A 13,301-nucleotide genomic window follows, 5' to 3' on the forward strand; every position below is an offset into this window, starting at 1 on the left:
ATACGACAAGAATCAAACTTAGCTAGTTAACACCATTAATTTTCTAATCAACATGGAAGTACATAGAACTTCCGGAGCAAATCAATCCAAAACCATTCAATATCAAAAGTACATACCGTTCTTGCAGATCTGACAAATCAATGGCACTACGATCCAATCCTTACTTCATTTGGGCCATGGGAAAAGCAGAAGCAGCGGCGCCGTACGCGTAGAGCAAAGGGTGCGGCGGCTGCGGTGGCGCCGGACCTTGCCAGGCACCACTGCCTAAGGATCCCGGCAACATCATGCCAGATGCGAAGGATCCCGGCGAGGCTTGCGACGGAGATGGCGGCGGCGGCGGCGCAACCTCCCGTTTCGAGCGACCCATTGTTTCAGCAGATTGAGTTGAGGGATTACTAACTGGATGGGGTATTTCAGTAGGAATTTGACGCTTCGACTAACTAATTTGGCGCGTGAAGTGCGATTTTTTTTTCCTACGGATGGGGATTTACTGCCAAATATACAGAGAAGGGATGAGCCATGGAGCACGGGATGCAAAAGGCCAAGAAAGCGCGTTATTTGTCGACGGCATCGGCGCGCCCGCTTTCTTCTCTCTTCCTTTCTCTGTCCTCCAGCTCAGATTGTGATGACCTGGACGGGCTAATAGTAGGTTGATTAGTCCTTATTGTACTTGCACTTAGCCAAACAGGCCCTGGGTGTTTTATGGCTCACTATATATATTATTTAAATAAAAAGTCACTAAATTTCTGGCCGTAGGATCTTGGATCCAGGAACCAGGGTCCAGGGATCTCTCCTCGCGTCCTTGTCCGCTACCCCAAAATACCCCTCGGCATGTAACCACCCACCCCTTCCGCCGCCGCCGCCGCCGCTTCCCCGTCGCCGTTCGGCGAGCTCGGCCGAAGCAGCGCCGCCGCCAACATTTCATATCAGAAGTGTGATCACTGTAACCCGCGGCGCACGCTCTCCTCTCTCTCTCTCTCTCTCTCTCTCTCTCTCTCTCTCTTCCCCCGCTCCCCACCTCGCCGCGGATGGCGTCACCGCCTTCCTCCCCCTCCCTCCCCGACGCCGAGGCGCCGCCTCCGCCGACTTCGCCCTCCACTGTAACCGGCGGCGCCGTCTCGGGCACCATCCCGGCCGCCGAGGCATTCGCCGTCCACTACCCGGGCTACCCGTCCTCCCCGGCCCGCGCCGCCCAGACCCTCGGCGGCCTCCCCGCCATCGCCAAGGTGCGTCGACTCGGAACGCCTCTCTTGCGGGCTTGCGCGCGGCGGGGCGTGGCTGACTGCGGCTTTGCCCTTTTTTTTTTTTGCTCCCTCGTAGGTCAGGGGCTCCGACCCTGGCGCCCGCCTCGAGCTCCGCTTCCGCCCCGAGGATCCCTACTGCCACCCGGCCTTCGGTGAGCCCCGCATGTCCGCCGGCCTGGTGCTCCGCCTCTCCAGGCCCAAGGGCGGTACCGCGCCGCCGCGCGCCGAGGTGGTTGCGCGTGTCCGGAACGCCTACCACTTCGAAGGTCAGCGCGCTGAGCGCCACCTGTTTGATGAAATGCCTCGTCTTTTCATTCACTTGTAGAGTGGCTGTTGTGTTGTGTGCTTGTCCTGTTAGAACAGTTGGCCTGAGTTTACTTCATGGAAGATCTAAACAAGCTTGCTCGGTGGATGCTCAGAAAAAAAAATCTTCATTATTTAAGGACCACGCCAAAATAGTTGTTTATGTTAGAATGATTTGGGGGTGTGTCCGGGTACTCGTTAGGGGTCTTCTCAATACGTCAAACCAAAATTTTCTTAAAACATCAAAGAAAACCATTCTCCGCTAGATGGTTTTGTTCTGTAGGGAAATTGAATTTATTTCTTGAAATATGAAAAATAACCAAGGAATATCCATTTAAGTCATCGTGGCTTTCAAATGTATGGGGGAAAAAACAGGTATAACTTGTGAAAAGAGTTAAAAAAAACACTAATATCTTTATGCTAGTTAAATTTTAACAATATTCTATAAAAGCAAAAGAAAATCAAAAAGTTGTTTACAGTGTACTTTTTCTTGGAAACTTCCTTCTGTATTCTTCACAACTAAATTGTTTGTTTGAATTTGCTTGTTCAACTATTTTTTTTTTGTAATCTTCTTGAGAATCCTATATGAGTTATTTTTTTTCCTGTTTTCTAACTTTCATGTTCAATTTTCTAAGGATCAAACCCCATTGAACGGCATCTTTGAGAAGGCCACTAGGGTTTGCATAAGTGTGAACTCACATAAAATTAGTGGTGAGAATGAGAATAGGACATTCCTTAGTGGTAAGAGAAAAAAAATGATTTATTTGATATACAGGAGGCAAAATCTGTAAGTTTGCACATATATAGGATAAGGAATTTTGCACAAAGGACCCTATATGAAGGACTAATTCTAAAAAGTGTCCCAATGAAAGGCACCCAAATGAGTCTGTTCTACTTAATGTGTCCTGAGAGGTTTCTTATTGCCTCAAGAACTTCTCCTATCTTCTGAAATCAGAATTGAGTTAAAATACTCTATGTATGTGACACTGTATAAAACTTGTCTTGTTTGACTGTCTCACTTGTCAACCCTTGTGGTTGTAATTGTAAAATTAAAGTTATAAATTCTATGATACTAAACTCACACAAACTTATTCCTCTTGTAAAGTCACTCTCAATCAATGGCTATTTGTGATGAAAATGTGCTCATATACATGTTTATGCAGGTATGGCAGATTTTCAGCATGTTGTTCCAGTGCATGCTGCAGAAACGAGAAAAAGAAAACATCCGGAGTGTCCAAATAATAAAGAACATTTGTGTAACGGTAGCTTACCTTCTGATCCTGTACTTTCACATGCAATGCCTGATAGTAATATATCTTATTGTTTATTTCCTCTCCTGGATGACAGATAATGAAGATGTCATGATGTTAGTGCCACCACTCTTCTCAATAAAGGATAAACCAACAAAGATAGCGTAAGTAACACTAACTACATAGTTAGAAAATGGAATTGAATATTGTTTTATAATTTTTATTAACTCTTCTTATATTAGTGTTCAAAAGGTAAGAATAGTCCTTCAATATGAGTGTGAATGTAATTCCCTCTTGATTTACACATCATGGAACAGCAAATGGGATTTGCACATTATCTGATGCACCATGTTGCAATATGCCTGAAAATTCTGTTGGATTTGCATATCTATGATCTTTGAGCATATTAATCATGGCTTTTATGGTTGAAAAGTTTTGAGGAAAGAAGTGTTCAACTTGGAGGCAAGGCTAATCACTGCGACCTTTATAGATTTAGTGTGCACAGTTTTTTCGATCTTGTTTTTGGATGAGTAATGAAATGGGTAGTCTGTATTGACAGAGAAGTAAGAATTGCAGTATGTGCATGATAACAAAAATTAACTCCTGGATAGTGACTGGCTTTTCTTGTTACAAACTACCTTTTGTTTGCCTAAGCCCAAATGTCCTTAGTAGAACTCATCATAGGCCTCCTACAGTTCTACAGCAATTTTTGTTGCATCACTAATCCTCAACAAAATATCAACAGTAACTGACTATTTTCAGAAGTACTCTGATTTTCTACATGCTCCCTAACCTTTCTGTAATGCTAAAATAAATTATGCGTGTGCACTTGCTTGAAAAGGGCATTCGTTCCATGTAGTGAAGTTTAGTAGTCTACAAATCTTCTAGAGTTACCATTGTGCCTCTTCTAGTATATAGAGAACCATTTTGCATAACTGAAATCAGAGTTAAATAGTAACAGAAGTGAAAGCTGCGTAGAACTCTACTTTTCTGTATCTGTAGCATATTATAACTAAAAAATGATTTATCAATATTATTGCCTAATATTGTTTGATGGAATTGTTTTAGGCTTCTCCCATCGTCTAATGCATTGTCCAAAAGCATGCAAAGGGGAGTTGTACAGCATCGATGGGAGGTTTGTCATCGTTGCACACACTAGTTTAGTTATTTCTCTGTAACCATGATTCTAGGGGGCACATGAGTATCTACTGGTGCATATAACTGTAAATTTCTCCTATGTTTTTTATCTTGCGGGTAAACTTTACTTGGCTCTGCATTTTTTTTTAATGGAAATTACTACCACGGTAGACCCAGTAGTTTACATGGCTCTGCATTACTTAGCCATCTTGATTTCCACTACGCCCATTTCAAAATAAAACCTACCCTACTAACTTTATGAGCTCCTTCCAAAATATATAGTGTGCGTGTGCATTTAATGTACTTTTTTTTTTCTGCTTTTACCTCCTTTATCATCCCTCCCTTTCCAACCCTTATTATTGAAACAACCACACTAACTAGTCTGTTTACTATTACTGAAGCATTAATGCTATGAATAGCAGGGCCATTTGCTTCTACCACTTTCTTAGTTTGATGATCTCTTCAATATGCCTTGTAAACGAAATGGAGGCAGAACTTCATTCTTTTGTTATCTCACTATATTGTAAGAGCGTCTAGTTTTCTAATATCCTTTGTAATACATGCTAGAATTATGGTGTGAGCTAGGATCACAGTGTTGTCTCCATTTAAAACACAGTGGATACAATTGATTGAAACAAACTGCTTCTGTTTGAGTTCCAGTTTATGGCCAACTAGGATTGTGAGCCCTTGCTTTGCCATGGAAATTGATTCTCTCTATGCAGAAGCCTCTGGTCCAAAATATAACTATGTTTTTAGCCGTCTATTCTCTTCTTCAAATATAAAATACTCAGGCTCATGACAGAGATGCAGGAGTTGTGATGGTATGGTCCCATGTGATCTGTGCAATTGGGTTCATGGACATTTTTTGTTCATGCTAAGATAAGGGGAATTGGGCACAAACCACCTCCAGTATTCTGAAATGTTTTAAACAGTATACACTGGTTTAAGGGATAAAACTTGGTATATTGCTTGTTCTCAGCTGCTTACTGACAGCTGATGGAGTATCCACAACATATTAGCATAGAAACTATACTATGAAATGATACAAAATAATTGTTCTTATGCTTATTTATTCTCTGTGGCTTGTTTCATTTGAGATCTTGAGTTCTTGACAATTCGAATTGGCTTGTTGACTGAATTTTAATTGTGTGTATGTTTCTTTATTAACAGATGGATATTGGACCAACCCTTGCGCTTCCTTTCAATGTTCAAGATATCCTTTTCTACTGTTGTCCTGTCAAGTTTGCCTTTTTCCCTTGAAAATATATGTTCCTGGCCTCAATAGTTGTTGGCAAGAAAAAAAAATAAAAATAAAGATAAGCCAAAAGAGTACCGCGCACACTTTTTTTTTATTTTTTTTATTTGGGGGTGGGGGGGGGGGGTTGTCTGGAATGAAAATTCGAAATAGAACAAAAATGATATATGGAGAATTTCTTGCTTGGGAAGGATATTATTTTATATAGCCTTAGTTGAGATATGGGATCTTCTTTGTCTCTTTGATACTAGGAATATGTTGGTTCTAAGACCCTCTTGTTCTGGAGGACAAGATGCGTTGGTCCATCACTGAATCAGAGGTTGTCCTCGTAACTAAACATTCTAATAGCTTCCCATTTTTGGCCGAGTGGCAAAGTTCTAAAGATAAATTAAGGTGCTCCTGAGGGATATTTTCCAATCAGAAGAATGAATTCATGCATCGTAGTTCTCTGTTTGTTTTGGATTATTCATAAAGTGATATTAACAAGTAGTGCTTTATTTAGCACTGAGTTTGAGCTTGATGGTTAAATCTACATTAAGGCACTACTTTTTTCTAAACCAAATTGCAGCTAAAGATATTGTTCTGTTTCTACTCATATAGGGCACAATATTTGTTTAAGAAAATAAAATCAGTGAGTGGAAATATCAGAGGTTCAAGCAAAGCATAGCAGAATTGGCTAAACCAACCCGATCAATATGATTTATCAATCCAATTCTTACTAAATTGTTTGCAGTTGATTTTCAAAGATGATCTGGAATAAGCACAGCTTAGTTACCACAAACTGACATATAATCTCGGGGTAGGTTCAACATAATCAACAGCTATATTGTAATGATGGGCTTAAGTCATCGAGTATAGATTTCCTAAGCAAAGGTGTAACTCTAAATAGGGCTGGAAATTCTTTTTTGGGTTCCAGGAAATATATACCACACCAAATTGCTGAAGTAATTTGGTGCAGATATACCACACCAAATTGCTGAAGTAATTTGGTGCAGTATTTGGTTTTTATCAAATTATGTTTCATCACTTCAATTTGTACTTGTACATCATGCAAGCAAGAAAGCAAGACCCACAGAGAAAACTAACAAGACTGACACTAGTATTTCCAAGGGCACAGGGCACTAACTGGAAACATATAGGTGAATGGAGAAAATTGAGCAAAAAAAAAGAAACCTAGAAAATAAGAAAGCAATTTGCTTACTTCCCTTGGAGCCATGGGGTAGAACATGAGCAGGCCTTATATTGCACATTCACTGTTGTAAAGTAGTTGAGCTGGGGTTGAGATGGCTTGGTTTTTGAGTCACGTGACCCATGAATATATGATGCATGGACATGACAGATACATCGATGAGGCACAGTACGACACTGATACAGGAAGTTGCCAATTTCCAAAAAAATGCCGATACAGCGACACCGCTTCATATTTTCATTAAAAATAATATATATATTTTTTTCAAATTCTCAATTGTTTGTCACCAATATAAAAAAACAATGCACTGCAAGCAAGGAAAATGTGCCTCAATGATGATCCTTAGTGCCTAGAATTCAGTCAATACATGGCCATATATATATATCCTAGAATTCCATTTACCTTACGAATAGGTACTGTTACCTTATGACATATTTGGATTCACCTTTCTTTTTCAGCAAGTGTGCTTTCACTCTAGAGTAGCTAAGAAAGCCAACATAGTTGCATTACAGGGATATGATTAGTATGTGGCTTAATGGGCCAGGCCATGTCACATGCAGAGAAGTGTCGATGGTGTTTCGGATAACTAAATTAGTTATTTTGCTGTTTAATTGGCTGATACTTGGTTGACATGTATCGGAGGCGTGTTGGAGACATGTCAGAATTGGACATGTCATTACACGGATACACACTTTTTTGGAAGTATCGGCACATCACAGTACATGACGCTAAGCCATCAAGTGGATGAGTTGGGGGTTAGCTGCCTGGGGCGGTTTATGCGATGGGAGTGTGTTCGTGCCTGGCTTGTGCTTGAGGCCTTGAGAGATAGGGGATGGGAAATAAGCCTAGATCTCAAGGCCTTTAGTACCTTCATTATGATATAATTGGCAATATTGTTCTGTGTTCTTTGTTACCATAATTGGCCCTTACCTGTTCCAGAAAAGATTAATTGGGAAGACCACATTTCGAAAAATTCAGCAGAGTGGGGTTGGCAGATGGCTGTGTGCAAAATGTTTGATGAGCGTCCTGTTTGGCCAAGGCAGTCACTTTATGAATGTTTGATTGATGATGGTTTGCAGATCTCACAAAGCCAATTCAAAAGGTCTCATTATTCCTTTCTGTTTGTACAATTCCATCATTATTTTGGATATGCCTTTCCATCTGATATGTTCTTCATTCATTCTTTCTCTTGGGTATGTTTTGTTTATCTGCTCAGGCTTCTCTTTAGAGCTGGATATTACTTTTCTACTGGTCCATTCGGCAAATTCTGGATCAGAAGAGGATATGATCCTCGAAAAGACCCAGACTCACGAATGTAAGCATGGGCCTCCTTTTGTAATTGTTATTTATTTGGCACCTTTTTCCATTGCATTATTATAGACAGAAAAAGTGTGTTTTGTACGTAATGCTTCTCATGTTCCCCTTTTTAGATGGAAGCATAAAAGTGACCATTGATTAAGATAATAATAGAATAATTAAGTACAATGCACAAGTGACAAGAAAAATAATGTGTCTTACCAGATCATTCTCCAAGTGAAGCACAGATTTCTGGATCGGTAGCAATAGTGCTTCTGCCTTTGCAATCTGCAATTGTATAGTTTGATGATTTTTTTTAGATGGATTGGGTTAATCAGGTTACGGGGAAACTGGCAGGCCAGTTAATTGGATCTGGATGCCAGTTTATTGGACTATATCATGGCTAACATCAGATGATTTGGATCAGCATAAGCTATATTCCAGCTAACTTGTCAAACAACTAATCTGATCCTAGTTTACTAATTTATAATGTGCCGCATTGCCACTAACAATATTGTAATGATGATTTGGTATTTGAAATAATAGCATAAGTGCACACCAGGCAGGTAATAGCACTAAGCCTGCAGCTCTGCATCCTTAGTTGGTAGCCATTATCGTGATGTCAACATTCCATCTGTTTTCTCATGATAACGTAAAGGATTGATTGGGTAGACATGATTACTAGTGGGATATGGTTTCTGTAGTTCTCGAGGTCAACCCCCCCCCCCCCCCCCCCCCCAAAAAAAAAAGGAAATAAAAGGGAAAAAAGGAGATATCTCTGGCATTTCATTGCTGTAGTTCTCTTTCATCCATGATTCATCACCATGGTCTGTTCTGGACCAGCAGAGTGTACAAACATAATTATAATTTGAAAACATTGTAATGTTTATAGCAGTAAATAGTCAAGTCCTTGTCATTAGAGCAAGAGGGAATAGAATGATATATTCATTGTATATGTTATTGTCAGTAGATGTTCTGGTTAATTCTGATTTCTAACTGTAAATTTCAGAACCAACTCAAAATAAGAGGATGATTTATGTGATCATTATTATTCTGCTCCTTGTCCACCAATCATGCAGAAATAATTGGTCTAGTATTTAGGAAGGTTTCTGTAGTTCATGCAGCAATTATTATTGATGCAGACAATTTATTAAACAAAAGTTGCGATTTGCTTCCCAAATTCCGATGTTGATTTTTGGTTCCAAATATAATTTAGGTTCTTTAGGTATGCTTTCGTTTTATGTGGAAGTTTGGAGGATAAATCCATTTCATCTGAAATTTGAGGCTTTAAAATGATTAACATTTGGCATTTTCTTTTCTATACTTTTCTTTAAACTGAGGAAAGTTTTATTTCTGCCATTTTTAAAAGCTGTTTGGAATGTTTTGTTTTTGGGTGTAGGTTTCAGAGAATTGATTTTCGCATGCCCCCTGAGCTGAGGAATCTTCCAAGGAAGGAGTGTAGGTTAGTAATATTTCTTCCTGTGAGTGATATCTTCTTTTAGCTTGAGAAATGTCATATCAGTATATTGTTTTATAAACATCTAGTTCATTATCTGTCGATTGCTCCATCTTCTCTCAATTTAGTGCCCCAATCCTCATTTTCCTTTCTGTTTATATTTTGGTTTACAATACAGCATTATGCTATAAATAATATTCTTATTAATCACTATAGCAACTGGCACACCATCATTTTTAGTTTTCCATACTAATATGTGGACAATTGATCATATCTTTGACAAATGAGAGTACTCTGCTTAGTTTTATATCTGTGATAACATTATTTGTAATTTTAAGAAGACAGTTTTGTATCTTTTTTTATCGTGGTAAATACATACACATTTCCATGAAAAAAATATCTCCAGTGACTCATTTGATTTGTGTCGATAATTGCATTGTCCGTTGTAAATTTAGTTTCTGGATGATTTTGTTCAAAACTTCAAATCCTTTTTCTTTGCATACGAAGGCCGTTTCCATTGCAGAGATCTTTAGTTTTGTTTTTTTGGGTGCTTTTAGACCTGAAAAGTGGACAGAGATGTGCAAGCTTGAAGTGATGCCATCGAAGAGTTTCATCTTCCTGCAATTATTTGAACTGAAGGATGACTTTATTCAAGCGGAAATTCGAAAACCTTCTCATCAACCAACTTGCTCAGTGAGTAACAAAAACAACTATGTTCAGGCTTTTTCTCGTTTGTTCTACCCGGACACTGTGTCTGAGGTTTTCACAGTACCTAAAACTGCACACCGAACATATCTTAACTGTCAATTCCTCCATTCATTTTGGTGTTTTCAAATGTGTGTCATCAAACTCAGTATCTGAAACTATATTAGTAGATATTTGTTAAATGACTCATGAATTATATTTTATTAGGATATATCAATAGGGTTTTCTAAAGGTGTAACATATCTGATTTCTGAGAGACTGACTCAAAATAATGTTAAATAAAAGGGGGAAAGATATGTACTTATTAATTTTTCTATGGACACTAAATTTTGGATGCGAAATATACTTAACACATCTTTTCTGTTTAATTGGAATTAACTATGTTGAGTCTTATTGTTGAGTACTCGAGTTCTGGGATCTATTGCTGATCTTGAGGATGTATATCGTGATCTCATTATGAATTATTACAAGTATGTTGTTAAAGAAAGTACCTGGCTAGTTTGTGCTGCTGCAAGCAGGGCTTTTTGTACTTCAGCAACTTTTAGTCTAGATCATGCATGCTTAATTTTGCAGTGGTCATTTCATGTCCAACGATCTTGATTCATAGCTAGTACTCCCTCTGTCCCAAACTATAAGGCCTATATTTTTTTTTTACATGGTCTTCAATAACATACTTTGACCAGTATTTTATTCCATTCTATGATCCCAATAAATATGAAATTAGCATCACATGAAAGTACTTTAAAATATGAATCTAGTATATAACATGCATAATACTTAGTATAGATATAGTTAGTATGATTATTAGTCAAAAGCTACAAAGTTCGATTTTTCTTAAAAAGGGGGGCACCGTATAATTTGGGACGGAGGGAGTACTAGATTTTTTTAGTGATGTATTATATAATAAAAAATAACTGATTCTTGTGTAGCATTTGACAGGTTGGTTTTGTAAGCCGATGATTAAAACCTTGAGATTGCAATTGAGCATACGGTTATTCTCATTATGCCCTAATGAAGATGCCAAAAACTTTTTGAGGAATGCCTATGAACTTATTGAAAGGTCTAAGAAGCAGGAAGCACTTTGCAGATCTCAGCAACTAAAGGAAAATAAGGGTATTGTTAAGTTTATTCCCTTTTGTCTTCTCAATACTACCAAAATGCATTTTGTTCGATATGTATGGTCATAGGGCACTCAGAACATAATGGTTTACATTTCATATTTTGGGGACATGCTCTGAGATATGAGCAGTATGAACATATCGCTGCTCTGGATGGCTTAACATATTTGCTGTTCAGTAAAATTCAGAAAAAGCCGGGTATCATGGTTCAAGTTGCACAACTATCGATTATGTATTCTACTGTTTTGTACTTTTATTCTGACAGGCATGCCAAAAGCTCAGGGCAGATGGCTCCCTGTTTGTATGGATGAGTGTAGATACTTGTTGGTTTTTTCTTTTTCAGAGATGCTTAACCACATGTGACCTGGTTGTTAAATCCTTTTCTCCAGAAGCATCTGACAGACATAATGGAACTGAGGATCAAGCTGGTGGCAACAACTCTGATAGTGAGGATGCGGAGGATGATGAAGAGGAAGATAAAGAGTCAGATGGCTATGAATCTCCACCTATGGTATGCCATTATTTTTCATGGTCGTACTAACTTCCCATAATTTGCTGCAGAAACTAATCCTTTTTTGCATTGCTTGAAGGCAGATGATGTCCCTGATTTCACCTTGGATGATCCCTGTATCCTTGACATGAATCTTGATAGATTATGCTTAATCGTAGGGATTTACTATTTTCAAACTGATCCTCGCTTTTTATTAGTTTTTAGTTGGTCAGTGAAGTAAACAAAAACAACCTTCTGAGGTTTTCGCTTATTCTGCAACAATTGGTTCATATGCATTGAAACAATTGGATGTGAATAACAGCTTAAGGTTGCATTTATGGTGTTGGTAATTTGAATAGTTCATTATGAACTTGTGGAGAAGTGGTAGATTTCTGAGGGCACCCACAATGGTTATCTATAAGCTCTCTACAAGAGATCCATGTCAGTATATTTTCCTACTTGGAAGAGATTAAATGAAGAGAGAGAGCAAAGCTATCTACTAACATGGAGATAGTCTATAGAGAAAAACGAGGCAATGGATTAGAGAGCTATAGATACCTATGTAGACATACCATTGAAGTGGTTTACTATTAATCTAGTCTATTGCTGAGGTGTACATGTTTTATAGATAGCACCTTACTTTACCATTGCGGGTGCTCTGACACAAAGACAATACTCCATGTGTCTTTACTCCATAATGCTTTGGTTATGGTACAAAGGCAACATCTACTCTGCATTTAAGTTCTGAAAAATGTTGTTTTCTCTTGCATTATCTCTCATTTTTACTAAACATAGTTATATTTGCCCCAATACAATCTTCTTGTGGATGAGGTCCCCGACAGTTTTCCTATGACGTGTAATATCAGATACATCTGGAGAAGGCTTCTCCAATGGATACCTTGAAGAGATGTTGCGCAATTTTCCACTGCATGAAGATGGCCAAAATAAACGAGGCGATGCCCCTAACAACACTGAAGCAAGTGATGGAGAGTTTGAAATTTATGAACAGCCTAGTGATGATGAAGAGTCATCCGATGGTTAAAGGGCCTTTTTGGGATTTGCAGCCCATTGATTAGCCAGACGCTTGTACAGAACTCATTGATTAACTTATTTATCATTAGGTTTGATTTTCTTGTATATTTAGAGCTTATTTTAGGCCCATCATAACTAATCTTTTAATATACAAGCACCTTATATTTGAGATTACCAGCTGTATTTTTGGCTTGACAAGAATATTCGTTAGTAATTTTTCTCCAACGGCAACCCTCTAGGAAAATTCCTGCTTTCCGTTGATTAATTTGGATATCATGGATACTACGGCAGTCTGATAAGTGATGTGACAATTTATTGTATTATACATAAATCAGAATAGAAGTGCGCGGTTAATCTTCCGTTTAGGAGACCTTTGTCGTCCTCCAAAATGATTAGTATCTGTGTCTGATTAAACTGATTATAAGTCGAGCTATGGACACTTAATTCGCAATTCCTATTTCGCGTAGAAGTGCCAGATGCATATCTCGCACGCACGTGGCAAGCCAGATGCACATGCATGAATGCACCTCGGTCTCCACCCGTGCAGATGCATTACACACATGTATACATCTTGGTCCCACACATGCCTGCATGCATCTATACGGTCTTTCTTTTTTTATGTCTTTATCTTAATTAATTTAGGATATAGTGAAAGTTATCAAAATTTCTATTATAAGATAATTTTAATAAAAAAATATGTTTTATAATTCAAATTTAAAATCTCGAGTCGAAAGTTTTCAAAATTTATCTTGCAAATTTAAATTTTGAGTTGAAAATTTTTAAAGTTTGAGTTGAAAGATTTTAAAATTTAACTTCAAAGTTTAAA

At 38.3% G+C, this 13,301-nt stretch overlaps 1 protein-coding gene across 2 annotated transcripts; it reads left to right on the forward strand.

Annotated features, from left to right (window-relative positions):
* Window positions 1-799: 799 nt before the first annotated feature.
* Window positions 800-12,977, forward strand: LOC127753098 (uncharacterized). Of its 2 annotated transcripts, none has more exons than XM_052278567.1 (14): window positions 800-1,226; window positions 1,321-1,510; window positions 2,711-2,809; window positions 2,895-2,961; window positions 3,866-3,932; window positions 5,105-5,147; window positions 7,309-7,480; window positions 7,595-7,693; window positions 9,074-9,136; window positions 9,688-9,823; window positions 10,765-10,948; window positions 11,343-11,464; window positions 11,548-11,580; window positions 12,310-12,977. In XM_052278567.1, the coding sequence occupies exons 1-14, from the start codon at window positions 1,029-1,031 to the stop codon at window positions 12,517-12,519; spliced, it is 1,683 nt and encodes a 560-aa protein (XP_052134527.1). In that variant the 5' UTR covers window positions 800-1,028; the 3' UTR covers window positions 12,520-12,977. The 2 variants fall into 2 exon arrangements, with proteins under 2 accessions (XP_052134527.1, XP_052134536.1); XM_052278576.1 differs by having other exon boundaries at window positions 801-1,226; window positions 11,544-11,580; window positions 12,310-12,975.
* Window positions 12,978-13,301: the final 324 nt, after the last annotated feature.

Source organism: Oryza glaberrima, chromosome 1, assembly GCF_000147395.1.
Source record: "Oryza glaberrima chromosome 1, OglaRS2, whole genome shotgun sequence".
Lineage (NCBI taxonomy): Eukaryota > Viridiplantae > Streptophyta > Magnoliopsida > Poales > Poaceae > Oryza > Oryza glaberrima.

Coding starts and splice junctions, on each gene's coding strand:
- LOC127753098 (XM_052278567.1), top strand. CDS start 1,029: ATGGCGTCACCGCCTTCCTCCCCCTCCCTCCCCGACGCCGAGGCGCCG. Junction 9,137..9,687: donor CTTCCAAGGAAGGAGTGTAG/GTTAGTAATATT, acceptor GGGTGCTTTTAG/ACCTGAAAAGTGGACAGAGA. Junction 9,824..10,764: donor CTCATCAACCAACTTGCTCA/GTGAGTAACAAA, acceptor ATTCTTGTGTAG/CATTTGACAGGTTGGTTTTG.